This window comes from Furipterus horrens, unplaced genomic scaffold (assembly GCF_987537825.1).
Source record: "Furipterus horrens unplaced genomic scaffold, mFurHor1.1.pri manual_scaffold_3, whole genome shotgun sequence".
NCBI lineage: Eukaryota > Metazoa > Chordata > Mammalia > Chiroptera > Furipteridae > Furipterus > Furipterus horrens.
In genome coordinates, this window is record NW_028327173.1 from 13,393,394 (window position 1) to 13,417,138 (window position 23,745).

The window sequence follows — 23,745 nt, forward strand, 5'->3', positions numbered from 1 at the left end:
CCCTGCCGAACATAAGTTTTGAAATCCAAATTTGGGTGAACGAGCTGATCTCGTTAACCCAACATAGGAGGCAGCAGTATGAGCTCTGGGGCAGGACTAACCTCGCTGGAAATCCGGCTCAGCCACTTCCCAGCTGTCAGTGCAGCCCCTCCTGCCCTTCATCTCTGACGTGAAAGTGACAAAGCTCTAATGGGGACCCTCGGAAAATCATGGAGCTGAAATGGGAGTCGCTTAGCACAGGGCCTGGCATCTAGGAAGGGCACAGGACCAGTGGCTATCGGGTACTGAGAAATATTGGAAAGGAGAGGGAAATAATGAATCATTGCTATGAGAGAGGGCTCCAGGACCATGTGTGGAGCCAGCTGGACCATAAAGAAGTATTTGTCAAGTGGCGAGGATGCTATAAAGAAAAATATAGCAAGGTGAGGGGGACAGAGGTGGCTGGGTGAGGTTGCTATTTTACACAGACCAGTTAGGAAAGGTGATACTCAGGTGTGAAGGAAGCTGGCGCATGTGCAGAGGAAGAACACTCCAGACACAGGGAACAGCAGCTATAAAGGCTCCGAGGCAGGAGTTTCCTTGGAATGTTCTGGAAACAACCAGAAGACCAGTTCTCTAACTCTCACAACTGTGCTGAGAAAAAGGTATAATTATCCCCATTCTCCAGATGAGACTTAAAGAGGTTTGTCCAAGGTCATAGAAGAGTGTCAAAAGGCCAGGATTCCAATTCTCCTTCTCAGCAGTGTCCAGGGACTATTGACCTCAGAGGTCCCAGGGAAAGAGACAGAATGTGACAAAAGCATATAATCAGGGTTATTGTCCCTCCAGGCTGGCTGTGTGATCTCAGAGGCTCAATTCCTTGCTGGGCCTTCATGTCCTCAGGACTCACAGACCAGCGGACCAGTGATGCCTGTTCCTCCACCTCCCTGTTGATGAGGCAGACGACAAAAAAAGGGGGGGGAGGGGAGAGTATAACCCTGGGAGATGACCTTGATCTTCTCTGGCATCTAGACCCAAAGCTCCCCTGGGGCAGGTGTGAATGCTGCAGGCATGCAGACCTTATCAACCTGAACTGCCCAGGTGACCTCCTGCCTACCCTGCCAAGTGTTTGCACCCTGCCTGTACCTACCTGGGCCTTGTCCTCACCCAGCACCCAGCAGCTGAGAATCTGTTCTGCACTCCTGCTCCAGGTGCCAGACATGTCCCTCACCCCCAGAACCCAGACCAGGAATAGCTCCTGGTGTCCTGACCCATGATTGGCCTTTTTAACCATAGGTGCGAAAGCAGGCCAGCCCTCATGGGCACCAGGCCAGACCCTGAGGCCCGGCCAAGTGCAGACAGCATGCTTGGTGCCCAGATACGGGCGCATTAGAGCCGGCACGCTGCCCACTGCCCTGTCACAACAAACCGTCATCTCCACCCTGCTGAGAGGGGCCCAGGCAGCCTGATGCGAGAAGGGGACTGCCAGGCAAGGCCTCCTCCCCCACCCTGCCCCCTGGGAATGAACAGTGAGAATCTTTGAGCCTGGACATGGAGATTCCAGATGCCAGCAGCTGAACGGGGAGATAAGCAGAGACAGGCTGAGGGGAGTGAGTGTGAAATTAAGGGGAGAATGTGGCCTGGACGGAGCCAAGTTATGGACTTTTTAACTTTATGGGTGGGGTCAGGTGACGGGACAGCGAGACCTCTCTCTCAGCTGCTAAGGACCACAAGAGGGGCAATCCTATCCTACTCCCTTGAGAACTATGGGTTTCCCAGGACTCCATAGCCTGGGGAAAGGGGTCCCAAATGGGACAGGAAACCAGTAACAATGACAACAGCCACTTCTTACTGAGTGCACATGGCACTTTATGTGCTCCAACGCCATCTAATAGAACTTTCTGCAATGACAGAAATGTTCTAGATCTATATTGTCCAATAAGGTAACCACTAACCACCTGTGGCTTTTGAGCACTTGAAATGTGGCTAATGCAACTGAGTTTGTACTTTTAAATGTTTAATTTCATTAAACCTTAAATTTACATCATCACACATGGCTAGTGGCTACTATACTGGACAGTGTAGATTACACCATCCTTAAATCAAGACTGGAGGTAGAGCCATCTCCATTTTACAAAGGACGAAACTGAGGCTTGCACAAAGCACACATCTGGTAAGCCACCGAGCCAAAATCAGGACCCAGGCCTGGCTGCCACGCTGTGCTCCCCACCCAGGGTTATTGTCAACTCTGGAAGACTGACGGAAATCATACGTGTGTGAGCGATAAGGATGCAGTTAGCCAAGACATCCAGTCTCTTGCTTCTGGCCTGAATTCTGTCAGCTACACCGGTTATCACAGGCTGACCAGAAGCTCAGACAGGCCATTTATAAAAGCTTTTGATTTCCTGACATGAAGAAAGGGCAAAATGATGACAGAATAATCCCAGCTGGTTGAGGAGTCAAGTGTTTGTGCAGACTGGGAATCTTCAACGACAAGAAAGTTGGGCTTGGCCTCCCCCCTCATCAGCCCAGACCCCATGCAGAGGTTCCTGAGAACTGGATGACACACTCACAGGGCACATTTTCCTGCTTCTAGGCTTTTGTGTATGCTGTTCCCTTCTCCTAGAATGTTGTTGCTCTGCCTCCCAAACTAAACTACTCATCCATCCTTCAAAGTTTGGCTCAATTACCACCTCCACTGTGAAGTCTTCCTGGCTGCCCCCCCCTGCCCCGCCCCGAGATAACTTTCTCTTTCACACATCCATAGGACTTGATTTCTACCCTTTAGAGAGCTAGAGATCTGATCTTTATTATGGTCACTTATGTAAATGTCTCTTCTCTCCTGCTGGAACCAAAGCTCCCTGGGGACAAACACCAGCTTGTATTATATACATAGAGCTACTTCCCAATGCCCAGCAGCAGCTAATGGATAATAAACAAATATTTACTAAGTTGAATTGGATTATAAGAGTGGCTTAGAAGTTTGGGGACTCAATTTCTTATGGCTCTGCCCTAATCTCCTGTGAACTTGACAGGCAAATCCCTTCCCTGCTCTGGACCTCAATTTGTGTATCTGTAAAATTGGGTCAGGGGTAGTACCCAACTTATTGGGAGTTATTTCTACTTATTATATTTATTTAACAAACATGATGTGCTAGGCACTTAATAAATAGTATTTTCATAACAACCCCATGAGACAGGTATCATTAATAACTATTCCGGTTTTACAGAAGAGGAAACCTGGGAGTGAAATTAAATAGATAAATGACATAATATAAATCAAGTGCTTAGTGCAGTGTGGCACATGGGAAGTGCTAAATAAATTATAGTAACATTTTTTTTTTCTGTGTAATGAAGAGTTTATGGAATGGGAGGAAATTTACGGTACTTTCCCAGGTCGGGACACAATAGTAAATGTTCCTCAAAATATTTGCTTCCAGATCAACTCCGTCCCCAGTATTCCAGACACAGGCAGGGTGACCCTAACTAAGACCAGGGAGGCCCCTGCTCTGACTCCCCCTCCCCTCCTCTGACCTGCAGGGCAGTAGCTGCTGTCCCTATCACAGGCCACAGCAGTAGAGAAGCCTTTTCCTGCCCCCATATTTCTCTGGGGACCGGAAGTGTGGAATGACTTTGGAGAGATGAGCCCTGTCCGGCTCAGTTGATCCCATGGGTGGATGGAGAAAAGAGAGTCGGATTGAGTCTCAGAGGCAGGGGACGCTCTTAACTTTGTCCAGTCCTGCCAGGGGCTTTGACATCCTACTCATCTCCCCAACCCCGGCCCAGACCAAAAGAGGGGAAGAAGGGGCAGAATTTGGGAGAGAATGAACACTCTCCATGCCTCAGCTTTCACAGCTGTCAGATGGTAAGAATTCCTACATCACAGGGGTGGGTGGGTTTCAAGATAAAATGAGAAAAATGTATGTGAAGAGGAGGGTCCACAGCTTTAACATGCACAGGAATCTCCTGGGGATCTGGTTAGCACAGATGCTCATTGAGTAGATCGAGGGGGCCTGAGACTCTGCCTTCCAAAGAGGCTCCCAGGTGAGGCCCAAGCTGCTGGTGCATGGATGGCCCCACTATGTTACAACAGCACCTTCTACACAATAGCCCTCAATAGAAGTTAGCTACCCTTTTTCTTTCTTTTTTTTTAAGTTTTTAATTTTATTCCAAAGGAATTTAGAAAATATTTAAGCATTTTAAATTACTTTTATTTATTTATTTTTAGAGGGGAAGGGAGGGAAATAAAGAGGAAGATAAACATCAATGTGTGGTTGCCTCTTGAGCGCCGCCAACTGGGGAGCTGGCCCACAACCCAGGCATGTGCCCGGACTGGGAATCGAACCAGTGACCCTTTGGTTCATAGGCCGGTGCTTAATCCACAAAGCTACACCAGTCAGGGCTGCTATCCTTTTTCTTCTAGAGATTTAATCCTTAAAAAACATCCCTAGGGGTTTGGTACCATCAAGTCACCCCTGGTAACACTGAGGTCCAGTGAGGTTGAGTGACTTGCCCAAGTACAGAAAACTAGGATTTGAGGCCAAGCCTGCAGATCCATCCTTCCCAGGCCTCACACCACCCCAGGCCCCACCCACCTCCATGGCAGCCAGGAGCTGAAGACGCACCAGCCCTGCCCCTCAGCCCCATCACAGGCCCCTGCTGGGTCAGCCAGGCCTCCAGTGAGGGCCCAGGATCCCCCCAAAGAGGCCTTGGGCCATCACCTCCACTCCCCCAGTGGCAGTTTCCAGCAGCCTCCCCCGAATCGCCTTATAAAGCAACTGGAGCTGCTCTTTCCCGAGCTGCAGTTTAATTTTATATGGAGTGAGCCGACTGTCCTCTCCCTGCAGGCTGGGCCTGACTGCTTCACACATTCCTTCTGGGGCAACATTACCTAATTTAACCATACCCTTGCTCCCCGGGGCTCCCAAAATAGCAGCTGCAGTGGGGGAAAATGCCCTAATGGTATCAAAATAAACAATTCTCCCTCCTCCCCTATTCTTGGCCTGCACCAGCCTCAGGACCCAGCCTAGGGAGGAGCCCAGGTCAGGAGGACTGAGGTGGGCCTGGGGGAGACCAAGAGACCCCACCAAAGCCCCATCCTCTCCATCCTTCCAGCCGTCTCCATAGGCACGTTCCTGGGATCGCCCCATGACCCTGCTTCCCCAAAACCCTTCAGCTCCTACCATGAGTCAAGACTAGGATTCAACTTTCACTTCCTCCTAATAATAAAAACTACAATAGTAATAACTGCCATTCCCTAGGTATTAATTATGAGCTAAACACTTCTCACACCTAGACTTGCTGACACCTAAGGTAAAGGATTAGTATTCTGTTCCAGATGCAGACATGGTGCTCAGAAAGGTAAAGAGACTTGCCCAAGGCTACACAGCCTGGCAGTGGCAGAGTTGGGGTTAGAAGCCAAGCCCAGCTAACCATCACACCATCTTCTAGCTCAGGCTTTTCTGCAGAGTTGGAGCCCGAGGGTTTTATGAGCTAAAAGAGCCTTACTTACCTGGTGCATTACTGTAGGCTCTGCTCAAATAGCTGGTACCAAACCGCAGGAGCCTATTATATCCTAGCTTACATTTTACTCAGATCCTGTAGGCCTTAAATCTGGCCCCAGGGCCCCAGGGGCACAGGCTACTTGTCCAGCTGTGACTCTAGGCCCCTACTCCCTTCTCCCCCACCCCATGTCCCCCAGAGCAGGGCTGCCACATTAAGACAGGGAACACCCAGGCTGCTGACATACCTCAGGTGCAACCAGTGGTTAAGGAGCTGGGAGGGTGGGCCTCTCTCTCCCCTGCTCCCCTGCAGCCAGAATAATCATTAACTGAGACACAGCCAGGACAGAGAGCCGAGGCAGGAGCCTAGGCTTTAGTAGCCACAGGACCAGCTCCAGGACCCTTCCCAGCCGGGGCATTCGGCAGCCACCTTCCCAAACACACAGCTGGGCTGCTAAGGCTTCATGGTATGGGAGGGAGTGGCTCGGACCACCTGGCCAACTTAGGCTGGCCAGGAAGTCCTAACCTGGTGTCACTAGGGCAGATGGCCCAGCAGGTGCCTGGAGGGCCCTTACAGAGGTGTAGTCCTTCTTCACTCACAGCCCTTCCTGCCCTGCTCCCCTCCCAACATTATGAAGACTCAAGAGTGAAGTTGGATAGGAGGATGGACCCTGGGGCTTGGGGCCTTCTCCAAGGAAGGGAGGGGGAAGTCAGAACAGAACTGAGCCCCCAGGTTTACCGAGAACCAAGGTACAGTGTTGAAAGGGGAAAAAGAAAACCACAAAATAATAGGTCTTGTTATTTATCAACTGCCTCTTCTGGCTGTAGATTGACATGATCTCTAATCTTCACCAAAACTCTGCAAAGAAGGTTTTACCATTCCTAGCTGACAAATGGGGCTCAGAGAGAAAAAGCCACCAGCCCATTGTCACATAGCAATACGTGATGGGCCAGGACTCAGGGCTATTGCTCCTGCCTGTGACACTATCCCAAAGTACAACTGCCAGAATTAACTGATGAGATGGGGGGCTAACAGGCCACATAAGGGAGCCTCTGAATCCCCAGGAGTGAGAGAGCTGGTGGGGGTGGGGACATATCCAGTCTGGATATGCCAAGTAAAGGTGGCCTCTGGGACTTCCAGTGCCTGCCAGGGCAAGAGCTGGGACTTCTGGGAGATGGGGGTAGGTGAGAAGGGATTCCTGAGGCTTGCATGAGGTGGAGCCTCTTGGAGGGGGTCTCCTGCAATCCCCCTCCCCCAGGAGGTCACCATTCTTTATCCTCCTCCTGCTTACAGAATTCCCTTCAATTGCTCAGGTGAAACCAAGGTGAGGCCCAGGCAGGGTGAAAGCTTTGATCTTATCACACATTCCTGCCCCAGCCCCAGCCGTCCCTGTCCTCTCTCGGCACCTCCTCCTCCCACCCACCCACCCACCCACCCAGGTGAAAAATCGGGCCATCTTAACCCTTTCCTCCCATTTCCTCAAGTCAAATCTAGGCATAAACTGATCCCTGCCTCCCTCCCAATCCCCCCACCCAGTAGAGTGGGGAGACAGGAAAGAGGAAGTGGGGAGAAGCAGGAGCTTTGGGGCTAGTCTGCTCATTTAACTCACTCAATGCCACATAGCCGCAAACCTGAGCTCTGCAGGCAGCTTCCATGTCTCCTAAATTAAAAGAACCACACTCAGTATAAATAGCCACTATTTTCCACATCCATGAGCTTACCAGAGACTCACAACAAAATTGGTCTGCTCTCCTCTCCACCTCTGTGGCGCTTACCTCCTGCCCTAGCCCAGGGGAGCTATCTCCCCAGGTCCCCTCTTCCCAGGAGCTAATTTCGAGGGAAAGAGACTATTCAGTAACTAGAATAACAAATGGGGGCTGAGGCAGAGTCACAAAGACCCCTAAAAACCTGCTATAAAGCTCTTAGAAGACTCTTCCTTGAATGCACCCTCCTTACCCATAACCTTTTATTGACTTGTTTCCCCTATTAGGCTGAAAGCTCCTTCAGCCATGCTTGGGGTTGATACTGAATATAGGGCCTGGCATAGAGCTGGCACTCCATAAATGTTTGCTGAATGAATGAATGATCTCATTTTTCATTTGGGGAAAATTCAGCTTAGAGAAGTTAAATGACTTGCCCCGGATCGAACAGGCAGAGCCAGGAGAAGTACAGGAACCTTGTGCCTCCTGGTCTATGCTACCACTAAACAGACATCAACAGGACTCTTGGATGTTCGCTTACTGGCAGGTGCCCAAGGGGCACAGAGCTGAGCCGACATGGCAGACCACTGCAGAGGTCATCCCAGGTCTACATGGCTTCAAGGAGGTCTAAGGGAGCAGGGAGGCATCTTCTTCACCTGTTTCCCTAGCCCAGACCGTGGCACTTGTGGGCTGGTAACATCAATGAAGGAAGATGTGGGACTGGGAAGGTGGTAGGCTCCGCAAGGCGGCTGCCACGCCCAGCCCCAAGTCCATCTCCCTGGGGAAGTTAGCAGTTTTCTCCAAGAACTCAAGGTCCTGTTCCTCTGAGTTGGCAGGTGGCCAAAAAAGCAAGACAGGAGCCCATTTTGTGGGTAGGAAAAGTGAGGCCTAAGGAAGAGGCTTGGCAGTTGGCTTGGAAATCAGGTGGAGGCCCACGCCTTGACCTCTTGTCTGCTGGTCTGGCCAGGTACAGAGCAGCAGACTGGGATGGATGTTACCTCAGCTATGTGGTGATTTCCTCTCATTCTTTACCTAGTGTTGATGACTATAGCAGCAGCCCAGGACTTTCCTGCCCACCCTCTTGATGACAATGCAAATCTAGGGACACGGGGGATGATACCCTGACCCCGATGTCTTCCTCCTCCACCAGCCAGATCCTCCTTGTACCTTAAACCCTACTTTCCCCAGAAAGTCTTTCCAGATAACTCATGCCACACTGACTTCCCTGACCATTTGCTACTCTGGACTTGGAGTTGTGCTGAGTACTTATGGTCCGTGAGTCCTGTAAGACCCAGAGCTTCTGGAGAGGAGGGTCCATGCCTCTCATTTCTTCCAGGAGGATTGAAAGAGCTGAATTCAGCTCCCACTTTCCTCTGCACCTGGCTGTGTGATCTTGGGCAGGTCACTCCCCTCCTCTGAGCTGTTTCTCATCTGGGAAATGGAGGTATAATTCCAGCCACACAGGAAAGTTGATAATGGAGATAAAACATTTAGCACAATGTCTAGCACAGAGGTCCTCAGACAATGAACAAGTGAATAAATGGATGGATGAATTCTTAACTCCTTCACTGCACAGGGCTGTACAAATGACAACAGCTTGCGGCTAACACGTAGATTCCCCCCTCCTGCTGGGTCACATGTTTCTGTGTCTTCTACAATATTTCAGCCAAGCCCCCAATATGGAGGTGGACACAAGGCTGGCTCAGGGCAGGCCTCACTCAGCACAAATTGCTCCCAACAGCAAAACCGACAGACCTGGGGCCTAACTGAGAAGATTCTAGGCTCTCCAGGGTCTCAATCCCAGGGAAAGCCAAACCTATCTCCCTGGGGAAAGTTATCGTTAAATTGAGATAGAGAACGACCCAGGGGCAAAAGGCACAGGAAGGCAAATGACAAAAGAGGGAGAAGAGCTGTTAAGTGATAGAGGCAACTGCCGCTAGGATTTATGAGGCCAGAATTTCAATCCATCCAGCCCAGTAAGGAATCCAAGAGGCATGATCCCAGTTCCCAACTATTTGAAAACTGGAAACGCCAAACAAAAAGAGGCATGAGTCAGCTGGGGAGAAGAGGGGAGGCCAGGACCAGGAGATGGGGGGCCAGAGCTAGGTCCTTGGGGGCAAGCATGGGGAGGCGGGAAAGGAAGACGTGGGGGCAGAGAAGTGGAGGGGGGCTGGGAAGGGGCCAGAGGCAGCTGGGAATTCCCAGCCCCACCCCAGGAGAAGCATCTGTGGGGTCACCCGAGGCTGCCTCTGAAGTCCTCTCCTTGCCCAACCCCAGGGTGCCTCCCCATCCCCACAGACTGGGACTGGGGAAAAGGTGGGGAATGGTGCCAAATGTTAAAAAATAAAACACCTGGACGTGATCCACGCAGCAGACCAAGCCCAAGGCACGGCGTGGAGGGAGAGGTCACCACGAACTTGTGTGCCTCTTTCACTTTAGTCCCGCTGTTTCTCTGACAGCCCATGGGGGCCAGATTTAGAGCTTTGAGGCCTCCCCACCCCTCGCAATGAGAACCTGCTGCAGGTTTTCTCAGGACTCCCTGGGCGAGGTCCTATCCCCTCCAGTGAGAGCCTGAGAGGATGGGACTGGGATGGAGTCCCAGGAAACCCCCCTCAGCTGCTCCCCTTAAGATGCATGAACATCCTTTCTGCACCCATGGGAGCCTCTAGGCCACACCTCTTTTTGCTCAGACCCTACCAACTGCACACATCTGGGAAGGGGACAATGGGTCCATAGGCCCTAGCCTTTCCCAGGCCCCACCCTGGGGTGTGCTCCAGGAAGGAGCAATCAGCGTGGAAGGGTGGACTCTGTCCTGCAGCTGCGGCCTCACTGGGGGAAGGGGGGCAGTGACAGATCAGATGTAGTCATATCCAGGGCTCTCAGACTTCGGAAGAGAAACAGAAAGAGCAGGAATGATCCCTTTCCTCGGTCATTCATTCATCAAGCCCAGAGCAGGGCCTGGGTCAACAGATGGCAGATGGCAACAGTTACGATTAGAAGAAACTGTCATGCCCAGCACTGGGAGCCCTGAGTCATATACTGCTCTGGCCTTGCCCTGTGCAGGAAGAAGACTAACCGTCGAACACCTACCACACTGCACACCCGAGCAAGGGGCACCCACCTCGTTTCATGTTCACTTGGGAAACAAGCATCATGATCATTTCTGACCAGAGGCTCAGAGAGAGGGTCACACAGCCAGGGCTCTCTGAGTCTCCACCTTTCCCTCAACCACAGTCCCCAGGGAAACGGGCTCTGAGGGCACAGACAGGTGGAAGACGGCAGGGCAGGCACTCAGGCTTGTCCCACATGTTCCAGGTCTCAGCAGACAGCAGCGCTTTGGAAGAACAGCTCCCCTGCATCCAGGGGCCAGAAGCAACCCCTTCCCAATCCTGCACAAGAAGCGGGGGCCTTTTTGGCCTGCTGGCTTCTGCAAGATCATTAATTTATTCACTCAATAAATGTTCACCTACTGCCTCCTAGCAGGAGGCCAAGAGCAAGGGACAAAACTGAGTCCCCACCCTCATGGAGCTTCTGTTCCAGAGGGTGCAAGGCAGTAAATTCCAGTTAAACGTGCAGACCTATAAACCATGAGCTCAGGCTGCAGGGTTCAAGGGCTCAAGGTTGGTAGCTCCAAAAATGTACACTCGGCAAGACCCCTCGCTGAAAGTGGGGGGCAGGGAAAGGGCTGACTGCCCTCACCCCCATGCCATCCCTCCCATCACCTGCCATTCTCTGGCTTCATCCCAGGCCTGTATCATCTGGAGTTTGCCCCTCTCAGTTAGTGGCATCTCAATCCTTTTCAATGCTCAAGTCAAAGGTTGTGGAGACATCCCTGACTCCTCTCTTTCTGTCCCCACCCACACCCAGCCCCTCAGCAAACCCTATTGGCCCTACCTTCAAAATATATTCAGGATTCAACCACCTCTGCCCATATCCATCACCCTAGCACAGCTCCCGTTTTCTCTGGCCTGAGTCACAGCCTCCTTGCTTTTGCCCTTCACCCGCCATGTTCTCTTCTCTACGCAGCAACTCGAGTGCTCTCCCATCTCACTCAGAAGCAAATCTGACGTCCTTCTCATGGTCAAGGCTCTGTCGATCACCCCTTGCCAACCCTCGGCCACATCAACCATGCTCCCCCTCACTCATGCCGCTCCAGTCACACAGACCTCCTTGCTTCCCACAGACATGCCAAGCACACATCTGGGCCCTTGCATTAGCGGTTCCCTATTCACGGAGTGCCCTTTCCCTAGACATCCGCAGGGCTCACACCCTCACTTCCTTCAGACGCCTCTGTTCAAATGTCATCTTATCAGAGGATTTCCTGACTGCCTTATCACTCTTTATCCTCTCCCCTGCTTTATTTTTTCTGGCACTTAACACCCTTGACATATATTTATTGTCTGTCTTCTGGCATTAGTTATGATGCAAGTGATATAAGGGGAGGGAATTTGACTTTTTTGTTCACTGCCGTAACTTCAGCACCTGGAACAAGGTCAGAGGGTTAGAAGATGCTCAATAAATATTTGTTAAGTGAATTTTAAGTCTAACACACACCTGTAGGGGACTTCGGTTTGCAAAAATGTAGGTACATACATCGTGGGTCCATTCATTCATTCGATGCACACTGTAAGCCTTTGTGCTCCAGAGGCCCCCTACCCCCGCTAAAATCCAGAGCAACAGAGAAACAGGGCACCCTCCTCATGTCTCCCAGAAAGGACTCTGGTAGGTAGCTGGGAGCTGGTCCTAAGGACATCTCAGGGATGCCGTAGCTGCCCCTGGCAATGCTCTGAGGTCTCTGCAACCCTGGCATGCACAGGCGCCAGGGAAAGGAGGGAGGGTGGGTTTTGGGGGCAGCTGAAGCTTGAAGTCCCCACATTCCCTGGCCTCAAAGAGCCGCCTTGTTCCCAGGGCTTTCATGATGGTGCCCCTGGCCCAGCCACCCCCAGCAGCCATGAGCCACTCCCCTCTCAAGGCCGTTATTGACATGGCCGACGCCACCCGGCTGGGCAGTGAGGCTGGCGGCTCCCTGCAAAGCAAGTTCCACACATTCTTCTGGGTTTCAGTCAGCCAGCTGTGGGCGCTGGGGTAGCCAGCAAGCCCCAGCCAGGCCCTGGGAGCAGGAAGGGGCAGTCGGGCCAAAGGGGCCAAGGCCCAGGTTGGGGCAACATTCCAGCAGGACCAGGACTATCAGCCCAACCTCCGCCTTCCTGGCAGAAGCAAGATGGGGGGAAGGCCAGCGTGGGGCCTGGTAGGAGAGTACAGTAGGCTCACAAGGTCTTTGGGAAGCTGCTGCGGTGAGGGGTCACATTCGTCCCCTTCTCCTCCAGCCTGACCCCTCACAGCTGGGATGGGCTGAGGAGAGGGGCAACAGGCCAGGGCTGGGAGTCCTCCCTTCATGCCCCAAATGGTCTGAGGGTCCAGAACCTGAATGTCTGGCTACCCAGTGGCTGCTGAATCATCAATCCAGATCTTTCCACATTTGGGGCAGCCCCTCCCACCCTCCCTTCTGAGACTTGTGCCACAAGGCCACACAGCCCTGAAGCCTCTGCAGCCTCATCCTAAACCTTGAACCACTCCCCGCCCCACCAAGGGGAGCTCAGTGAGGGCCCCACGCACTTCCCACACAGGCTAGGGTCGGCCCAGCCTACTCGGGTTAAAACCTCTGGATTAATCCACCTGTCTATAGAGTCTCAGAGTATTTGATGAGGAAATTAAATAGTTAACAAGCCTACAAAGGAATACAGAATCCCACAGATGACGGCCCTAGAGTTTAGTCTTTCCACCTTCTGGCCCAGGCAAGCCCTGTGGACCCTGCAGCACCCACACCCCCAGCCAGACCCGCTACTCTTGCCTGAGGTAGCCCTGGCATTCCCTAGGACCTGAGCCTTTCCTTTCATTAGCCTGGGTGACAACAGTGTCACCAACACCTACTGCCTGCCTGCTACAAGCAAGTGGGAAAGCAGGTAGCGGTGAGGAGAGAGAGCTTCACCTGGCCTCAAAGCCTGGCCCGTGGTACAGCCAAGTATGTGTGAGAGTCACTGGGCAAGTAACGTTTTGTGCCTCAATTTCCTCTGCTTAGAGAAAGCGGACTGTACGAGTAGCTACAGCTTAATGCATTCAACGGCTAAACGGACTGAGCGCTTACTACCTGCAGGCGCTAAATATAATGCAGCAGTGAACAAAAACAAAGAAGGTCCTGCTCTCATGAGGCTTAAATCGGGGTGCGGGGGGCAGGCCAGGACACAAATACATGTCAGCTGGTGGCAAGAAAGAAAAAGTAGCGAATGTCAGGCAGAGTATAGCAGCGCAGTCGGGGACCTGAAAGAAGTGGCACAGAGGGTCACACAGAACTTTGCAGGACAAGCATTCTAGGCAGAAGGAACAGCAGATACAAAGGCTCTAAGTAGGAGTGTGTTGAGTATGTTCAAGAAACAAAGAACACTGTAGCTGGACTGAGCAAATGAGGGGAAAGTGGGCAGGAGGAGAAATCTGAGTGGCGATGGGGGACGCCTTTGGGGCTACATTAAGTCAGCATGACGAGCGCGGAGAGGTTGTGAGCAGGGGAATGTATAAGGACCTGTTGAGAAACTTGGTGCCTAGCAGACAGTGCGTACTCGATAATTATAAACTATTCACATTACAGGTCATCGTCTGACCTGGCACCCCCAAGACCTCCCTCCCTACCACTCCAAGCCTTGAACCTAGTCAACTTCTGCCACCTTCTTTCCACCCATCTCCCGAGCCAGGCATCAGACCCACAGATCCCAACTTGCCTGCACTCAGCCTTAGAACAGGCCCAGGCCAAGCCTGGCGGGGCCAAGACTCCCCACACACAGGGAGCTTGGCCTAGGGCTTGGGCGGAAGGGGTCCATCTCTGTTCCTTCCAGCCTCCACCTCGCTCTGTGGATGGACCTGCAGGCTTCTCTATGGAAATCTCCAGGGCACAACCCCCTCCAGAAGCAGGTCTGGAACAAGAGGGTAGTGGGGGGCATGCACGGAAGCCAGCTATGTCAAGTGGAGGCCTGAGGGAAGGAGAGTCTCCCCCACTTCCGGCCACAGCCTCCCTAGTGAGGAAACCCAGTTGAGGCAGGAAACAGGTATCTCAGTGACTTCCCTCCTCAGCTCTGGAAAACACTGTAATCACTGTGGCCTCCCCAAGACTCCTGCCTCCTGGCAGGGTGGGCCCCAAGAAAGGAAGGGCTAAGGCCCCAGCAGGAAGAAAAGGGGTCAGAAAGCCAAGGCAGGTCCTGAGTCACCCAGACCTGGCCCCTTGCCCCAGCAAGCCCCCCCACCTCCACTGAAATGACCCCCACTTAATGACAGACCACTATTTCCTCTGTCTCCTGCCCCCACTAAGGTCTTGAACTCCCTAAGGACCATTTTATCCTCCTCTTGTATCCTACCCTCACCCACTCATTACTGGCTTATGAATGTGAACTGAAGGACGGAAGAGGTAAAGGGCAGCAGGCAAGGAGGAGCCCCAGGCTTGCTGGGGCACTGGCTAGGAATCTGATGTCATTTAAAACTTACCCCTATTTGACAGATTTGAAAACTAAGGCTCAGAGAGAGGACTTGCCCAGGATCACTGAGCTGAAAAATGCCAGAGCTGGGATTCAAACTTGGGTCTGTGAGGCTCCAGAGGCCAAGCTCTTTCCAGGCCTCCACCATTAGCCTGGGGTGGGACAGTGAAGCCTTGATGTGGTTGCTGAGAAGACTATAATCTCCCAGGATGGGAGCTGCCTACTTACTGATCTGTTCTGGGAAAGCACAGACAGGGCCTGATCTTGCTCACCCATAAGCCCCAGCTCCTGGTGCACTGGTACATAGTAGGTGCTTAGTAAATATCTGCCCAATGAGAATGAATGAACCTTGAACTCCTGCTGACTGTCATGGGATGCTACTCATTAAAGATGTGTTGAATGAACAAGTGAAGAAGATGATTGGCTGCCACCCGGGAATTTCTGTGGCAATTCCTCCAACGCACTGCAAACACACCCACCCCCTCCCCAATCCTGACACTGTAGAACCCAGGCATCCAAGAACCCCTCCTCAGGGGCTGAAGTTGGGGGAGGGTCAGAAAAGGCAGGCAGCCCGGGTGCTAGGTTGGTGCCAACCTTTTGGAAAAGTGAAGATCAGTGTTGGGAGCTGCAAGTTCAGATCAAGACTGGGGAGCAACTGGATGGGCCCTGCTGGACATGTTGGGGTAAGAGGCTGAGAAAGAGGATTAAGGGGTGGGGGCCAGTAGGAGAGGTGCTGATGGGAGCGTCATGAGAGGTAAGGGGTCAGGTGTGGGGTGGGGGTTAACAAGTGACTCAGGAGGGCAGAGCTGAGAGGGAGCTAGCAAAGCCAGGAGAGGGAGTCAGTCACTGGGTAAATACTGGCCGGCTTAGAAAAATCCCTCTTCTGGCTCTGAGAACATGGAGGCAGGGGCAGGCACCGCCTTGGACCACCTCAAAAAGGGTGCGGATGGGTCTGTGGTTCCCCATGGCAGGACCAGCTCCCCAGATGTGCCGCCGCCTCCATCTGCCACCAGCTCCCTGCCCACTGACCCTGCCCCACCCTCCTGGGGTTCACTCAGGTACTCAGCGCCTCTCTTGGCCAAGTATTCTCTTTTCCTCTGAAGGGGCCCATCCAAGCACAGAGCAGGGCGCCAGGCTGTAGGGGCAAGCCTACCCTGCACCTTGAAGACCCGGGGATAGGAAAGGTGAGGAAGCAGATCCATGAACGTCCACCACCTAGCAGGCCTAGCACCAGGCACTTTCCTGAGCATTCCATCCAGCCCTATCAACCACCCTTCGGCTATGCACTTGGAGGCCACCCATTTTAAGTTCCATTCAGGCATGTGGGCTGGTCGCAGAGAATTTAACTAGCTTGCTCCAGGTCACACGCTACTCAGTGAAGAGCAGGGATTGATTCAAGAGTCCTAGGCTGTAGGAATCCAGGTCTGGTGGTGTTCACACAACTCTCTGTTGTGTCCCAAACGGCTCTTGTGCCTGCCTGGTTCCTAGCTCCCCAAAGGGACAGACGTGTGGTCAAGTTCCAGTGAGGGCTGATAGGGTCTCCATCACCACTGACTGCCCCTTTTCCAAGCTGGCGCAGAAAGGGGTGCCCTCCCTCGTCCAGCCAAGTTCCCACCCTGCTCAAAAGTTTCTCAGCCTGATTCCCAGGAACGGCAGGCCGAGCCATGCCTAGCAAGACTCAGAAACTCGGCAACGTGGCCGGGCTACCCACGGGCTCCCACGCGGGCAGGCCCCGCCTCCGGCCCCACGCAGGGTTCCCTGGACGCCCCTCGGGGTAGCCCCACGAGGGAGGGTGGCGACGGCCTGTGCCGACCCCGGGGTCCCCGACGGGCGCCGCCGTCCCGAACCAGAGCCCCAACCGCGCAGCTTCGGGGCCCCCGCCAACTTGGCGGGCGTGGCGACCAGGGACCGGGCGCCCCCCGTCCCTCCGCCCCGCACACTTACCGTGAGCAGCTGCCAGTGCAGCAGCAGTGCCAGCAGCACCGCGCCAGCCGCCTGCCGCCCCATGGCCTGGCCCGCTTCGCTCACTCGCACGCTCGGCGCCCGCCCGCAGCCACCCGCCCGCCAGCCTTCGGAGTCCTCGGGACAGCGCCGCCCGCTCCCGCCACCCCCACCCCGCCCGTCGCCCGTCCCGCCCCACCCGCTCTGCCCCGCCCCCGGGCTCCGGGCCCCGCCCCGAGACCGCCCCTCCGGGGCGCCAGGCCCCGCCCCCGGACCGCGGGCGCCGCTCTCCCGAATCGCAAAGCAGCCAACTGGGCCTTTGTCTGGGCCCCCAGCCCCCTCCGCGCGGTCCGCGGCCCAGCCCGGCTCCCCGCCAAACCCGGCCTGGAATGTGGAGTAGGACGGGGGTCGGGGCTCTGCCTCCACGCTCACGCCACTCCTGCACGCCCCTACGGACTGCCAGACCCCTGAAACCACTTCACACCCTTTCACACTCCACGAACTGACTCCCTCCACGGACAGCCCTCGAGGACCCTCCAGAATTCCACGCGCACACACACGAACCTTTCACACTTGCGCCTGAGCACATGCGCACGCACTCACGCAGAGCTGGGTCACAGAACGCTTTCACACTCACAACTTTTCGTGCTAACACTTCCCTCCGCTACCTGTGAACACTCAGCACATGTTCACACCCTTGCACCCAACTTTCATACACTAATAGTCTTCACAGACTCAAAAGAACACTTTCTTTAAAACTTGCACCTCTGCAGGGGTCACAGCAGACACAACTTACACACTCAGCTGCTCACACTCATATTCACATTTTTACATAGACTCATACACGTGAACACCAAGACACAAAGCCCAAGGACATGTGTTCATACATACATTCCTCACAGGTGCTCACTGTTCACATACACAGGCCAACAATGTTTCCACATGCATGTTCACCTTTGTTACATTTTATCACATATCACACACGAACCACAGTGACTTACAATAAGTAGGCACTCAATACTGAACTGCCCCCGACAGGTGCCATTTTCCACATAAATCACTTACAGACCAACTCTGATTCTCATAAATCACAGCCACAGTGCCAGAGACACACCAACTCACACATCCAGGCCCAGACACAGACACACCTGCCAAAGCCCCAATCACAGATGCTTGGGCGGTACATCACGGTCCCTGATGATCCACATCTGACACACACTCACAGTCAACACATATGGCTGTGTCACCAGGCCTCCCCACCGCCTATGCTCAGGACTCTTTGCCTGAAAATTTCCAGGGCAGCCCAGGCTGATGGGTGGAGAGAAAGCTGGTACGTGTGTGTATGACTTAGAGGAAAACCTTTTGAGTAATGATAGAGGGAGGAGAGTGAAAACTGAAGTTTCCATTGTTTCCTCGAGAGTTGCTAGGTTCCAGAGACTCATGGCTGGGTTTGCAGCCAGGAGTGAGGTGAGCTGTGGACAGAAGGAAATGCCCAGCTAACTGGGTGGCACCAAGCCTGGCTCCGGAAGGTGTGTTCCTTGTGATAGCGGCCTGCAATCCCCCATGCACTCTGGGGCCTCCCATCAGGCACCTGGGAGATAGAGTAAATGCTGGCATCCTGACCCCATCACAGGTAGATGCCCCATCTGCAAAAGATGGGGTTCTCTACCCTGTGAGACAGAAATTACATCCACAGTGGTTCGGCCAACTCCCTGGGTCTAACCCAGATGGTAGGCACAGCACTGAATAAGGTCTGTTTCTGATCCAGACAGGGAGATAGGGTGGACAGTGGAGAGACACCAGACCTTGGGCCTTGGTGAACCCCTAATCTGTTGGAGGAAAATGGAGGATATCATCCGCATTTTCATGTTGTTTTCAGTTCGATGGAGAATCCTGCCTCCATCACTGCGCTGTGCAAACCTGAACAAATTATTCAGCCTCTTGATGTGTCTCAGTCTCATCATCTAGAAAAGGAGAACTCTCTCATAGTGTTATGAAAATTAAAAATGAATTAATATATTTTGGGGAGAAGGTGGAGGGTGGAGGTGGAAGAAGTATAAGAGGGGTAAATGGTAATGGGAAAATACAATAAAAAAATAATGAAAAAGTAAAACTTTTTTTAAAGAAGAGTTTCAGGCATATAGCAATCATTAAGTAAGTGGTAGCTATTTTTCTTATTACTGTTTCTGGGTGAGCTAGCAATCCGAAGAGGCAGACACAACTCGGTTCTTGTGAGGGTGGAGGCAGGGCTCTAGTCTGATGGAAGAACAGCCTCTGCACCCAGTGTGTTGCTCCCAGTCTGAAGGCCAGATGCAACCCCCACCCCAAGGATCTCCAGTCTGATTGAAGGACTACAGCCTTGTGTTTAAGAACTTCCTATCTGATGAGGAAGGCTACAAAATTCCACTAACTTAGGAGCTGGCAGCTGGCCAGCTCTGGTGGCACGGCTTTTCCAAGGCTTTGCCTGTCTGTGGAGGTCAGCATCCGTGACAAATCGCATTTTGTGAGCTGCCTCAGTGCCTGTTCCCTACCTCAGGCCCTTTAAGTCCCAGAACTTTGGCTTCTTGGATGATTTGCTCATGAGCAAAGGGAAAAGGGGAACAAGTAACCCTTTGTACATGTTTTGTCAAGACTAAACCCAAGCTATAAGTCTTGCTTCCAAAAGGAGGTTAGGGAAAGTGATGGTAAAGCTGACTGCAGACAGGAAGGAGAGGGGCTGACGCAGAGAGCAGGAAAATATGGCTTGTCTAGAAAGTCTTCCAGTGTAACTTCACCCACCCTGAGAATTTGCCATCCACCTATTTATTCTGCATCTTCTCTCCACTAAGGGATTTGGCCAGCTCTGTTTTATTTTGCAGTCCTTGATATCTTTAGTAATGTTCTCAAGTTGCTTTGTTTAGGGTCTGGCTATCTCCTCATATGGCTTCGAAGAGGAGCAGAGGCAGGGCCTTCTGGGCTTTGCTTAGCCTGAGAGGCGCCTCTAATCGCATCCTATGTACTCATAAATCCCAGTGCTCATCACACTCTTTGGGAAAGGAAACTTAAGTCTTGCACAAGGTTCCTTAGATAAGGAGAGGCTACAAGAGTTTGGATAGGCAAGAGCAGGCAGCCAAACACTCTGGCTTCTGAGAAACAGGAGATGACCTTCTGGAACCGGGAGCCATAGTCTGTGAGTCACCTGCTCCAAAATCGAAAAGACTCAACTTCTCCTGGCTTCCATGCCCATTCTGATTCTTTTCTCTGCCTCAGATTTTCTCACTCTTTTCACATTTCTTCATTCATTCATTCATTCAGGGTTGCAGTGGACAGCTGAGCAGGCGGTTCACTGAACAAGGATATGCAGCCAAGTGGGTCCTGTTTAGGGGCTGTATCTGCCCAGAAGAGGTATCTCTTGCTAATATGGGCAAAGGCACTGTGTGAGCTAGCTGTGGCCCTGCATTCATTCAATAACTAATAAAAGAAAGCATCTATTTTGCACAAGGGTTCCAATACCTGTGTGGAAAAACAGGTGTTGGCAGGGTGAGGATATGCTATTGGGTGAGAGTGTAGAACAGGAAATTGGCATTGAGAGGGACTGGGGATGGAGGGAAGGAAACAAAGAGGTGATGTGGAGAAGAGGAGGAAGGACATAGCTCTAAGCATGCAGTAAAAGTTCCTTTGGCCAGGGAGAGTACCCTGCAGGGCCTAACAAGATATAGTCCTGCCTGTTTCTCCAGCCACCTTCCTTCCCCATGGTCTTTGCACGTGCTTTTTCTTTTCAAGTGTTTTTTTTTCACCCAACACTCACTTCCCTTCACCCTACTCTTTTAGAATTCAGCACAAACTTCATGTCACCATACAGCCTTCCCAAGCTAGATTATGTCCCCCGCTATACTTTCTGACACACCCCTACTCCTGCCACCCTGTCTTTTTCTCTCTCTTAACATTTTTGACCATAGCAGTAATTGGGAAGGTCATTTACTATTAGGAGGGATAATGAAGGCAGGGAGCATGACTGGTTTCTGTGAAGAACTCAATGCTTGGCATGGAGTTGGCACTTGAATAATTTTACTTGAATGAAAGAACAAGTTGATTCAAGCATGTCATAAGGCATAAAGTCCCCCTTCTGGTTTGTACTTGGGGCAAAGATAAACTTCCGTCACCATTTGGTCAACATTGAATCTCATTTGATCACTACCACAGTCCTGAAATTATAGACAAGTAAGTGTATTTTTTTATTTTAATAAAATAATTCCCTTTACCAACAAGGAACCAAGGCCCAGGGGATGAAGTGGCTTGCCTAGTTCACATAGTCAGTACATGGCAGAGCCAGGGTTCATGTTCATAACTGTCTGACCTAGAACCTATTTCCAAATCTGCCCCCTTTCCCGGGGTTGTTTTCAACTCTGCACAGGCAGAAGCGTGACTCTCTTCTGAATATGGCCTTGGATCTGGCCCTGTGACCCCTCCTGATATCTCCCCATCACCCCTCATCAACCACTTTCTTGCTGAGCTCCTGCCATGGCTTCCAGGCTCAGGGCAGGGTTCCCACACTGTGCCTCACGCATCACCAGCTCTCTGAGATGCTCCTTGGAAAAAGGGTTCCCTGGTCAAGAAGTCTGGGGATTCTGCTCTCTTTCCCACACTTTGGCCATCTCAAGAGATACCAACACAAGTGACCGAGCAGAGCTCCAGGGCAGTCTCCTGTCCAGCTCTGCTTAATGTAGCGTTCCTCAACATATTCAAGATGGGCATCTCCCTGGTTTTTATGGCAAAACCTTTTAACATCTCACAAGACTGGTGCTTCTCATAACACACTTTGCACATACTGCCCCAGAGCCTAGCTCCTGAGCTGACCGTAAATGGTTTCTGTAATTTGAATTTGTGCTTAATGCTCCCCCACCCCCACCGCTCCCCTCCAACCAGGGTGCAATTCTATGGACTCCACATACCCCCTCACATTCCTGTCCACATGCCCCTGCTTCCATCATAGGAGACTTCTGTGTAGGACCTGTAGTTGGAGCCCCACAAATGTTCATTTCCCTTCGTCGCTGTACACATGTGCATTTTACCTCATGTGATGCATGTATGTATCCGATTTCATGTTTTGCTTTCCCTGCTTAGTGTTCTTTTTAAAAACACAGTCCTGTGTGTCAGTAAAGACCACAGCTAGTTAAAAATGGCTCTGTGGATCAGTGCCAGTCCCCAAACTGTTTGGTACCAGTCTGAGACGAGATAAGAAGCTCGCTCAGAGTGGAAACCAACCGTATCAGTAAGCACTCTGTTTAGCTTAGCTGATGCTTTTTTTCTTGCAATACTTGGTCCGTTCTGGAAGCAGCACATAGATTTACATTCTGGTACAACCTCTTTATTGTAGATGGTAACCATCAGCCATTTGCGGGCCAGCTACTTTGAATAGCACTTATACTGAGTTTGCATATAGTATTTCTAATAATTATTTTCTGTTGTGTCTCATCGACACATCAGTGATCACGAACCCCATCTTATCGTTGGATATTTGGGCTGCTTCCAGCTCATTGTGATTAATACAGCATTGTTATGACCAGGTATGTGTGCATCCATTGCTTTCACAGCTTCTCCAGTTTTAAAGGACGATAAACCTGAGGTCAGAGCAACCTCGGCAGGGTCACAAGTGGCAGAGGCAGGCCTTCCACCCAGACCTCCAGCCCTCCGACCCCTTGTTCCTTCCTCCTGCCTGTACTGCCCTTCCTACCGGGCAGATTTTCCATCCCTTTCATGCTTTCCTTTGCTAGGCTATAAGCCTTCTACAGTGTTCCCACATGTCTTTTGGAGCTTGAGAGAAATCCTTTTGGAATGTCCTGTGCCTTCTCCCTCCGAGTTCCCGGCTTTGTTCAATTGTTCACAAGAAATTCCTGCCCTGCTGGGAGGGGCCCAGAAAGCTATGAAGAGAGTTTGCCCAAAAATGGTGATACCAACTCAGGCACAGCACATGTCTGAGGCTCTTTCCTCTTCCTGAGACTTCAACTTGAAAGAGGGAAGTGTGGATACAATTGCAGGGGGGAGGGTGTCCCCGACTCCTAGTTTTATGTTTCTTATGTAGAGCAAGCAGGACCAGTCATGTGTAGACAGAGAAGACAGTGAGGGATAAAACAGGCCTCAGGAACGGGGCGAGGGGTGGGATGGGCTAAGGCTTAAGGGTAGGTTCAGGATAAGGAGAGGTTAGGGGTGGAGTAAAGGGTCAGGAATAGGACGAGTGTATCTCTCAAACACGCACCTTGGTCATACAAAAAGCTTCATTTATTTTCTAGGATCTTAGAATAGTGATATCAAGTTATCTGTTTGAATAGGTCATATCAGATTATTATTTTTAAGATACAAAAATAATCCTAACATCACGCACCTATACCCAACGTTACCAAATGATGCAGGGACCAGTGGTTTGGGCAGTTGAAACAAATGAGCTTTGAGGACATTTCTCCCTTTGTTTACTGTTTCCTCTAAGAGCACATACCAGGTTAGCACTGCCCTGTTCTGAAGACCGGTGTTGAGGGCAGCCCAGGCCACTGGGCTTAAATATCACCACCGCTGTGTCTAATTTACCGCATATTTTGGAGGCCCAGATTCGCCCCTCTTTCTATTAAAATCCATCAATAAATACTAAGAAAGGCAAAAAACAGTGATTTGAATGGAAAGGGCATTGGCTGAGGGTCGAGGCCTGGGTTGGATCCCAGCTCTGCTTCTTATGAGCTGTAGGAGCTTGATTGAGCACATCACTTTTGCTCTCTGAGCCTCAGTTTCCTCCTCTGCAAAACGGGAGTACTGAAACTGAGCCTCACAGGGCTCTGAGGACTGAGAGCCTGTGTTTCAGGCCTTGGTAGCATGCCTGGCACATCACGGGTCCTTAATAAATGATGACATACTTCTGCAGGCGTGAAGGACTTTCCCCAGCCACTCTCAGCTGTGGGGACAACCAGTCCATTTCTGTACACCAGATGGACAACACAGCAGGCCGTGACATTGTTCTGCAGCCCTCACGCTGCTTCCTGTTTACGTGGACCCTGCAGATGCAGCGCTTAAACAGTGGATACGGGGACTTTCTGTGGCCTCCGCATGGCCACGTGCAGCAGGGTATCTTCTCTAAC

At 51.9% G+C, this 23,745-nt stretch overlaps 1 protein-coding gene across 1 annotated transcript in view; it reads right to left on the reverse strand.

Moving 5' to 3' along the window:
* HSPG2 (heparan sulfate proteoglycan 2) overlaps window positions 1-16,749 on the reverse strand; it is a 96,061-nt gene extending 79,312 nt beyond the window's left edge. The window contains exon 1 of the mRNA XM_090268743.1: window positions 16,646-16,749. Within this exon, the coding sequence (XP_090124869.1) occupies window positions 16,646-16,708 (63 nt within the window). The 5' untranslated portion in view covers window positions 16,709-16,749. The remainder of the gene's footprint in view (window positions 1-16,645) is intronic.
* Window positions 16,750-23,745: the final 6,996 nt, after the last annotated feature.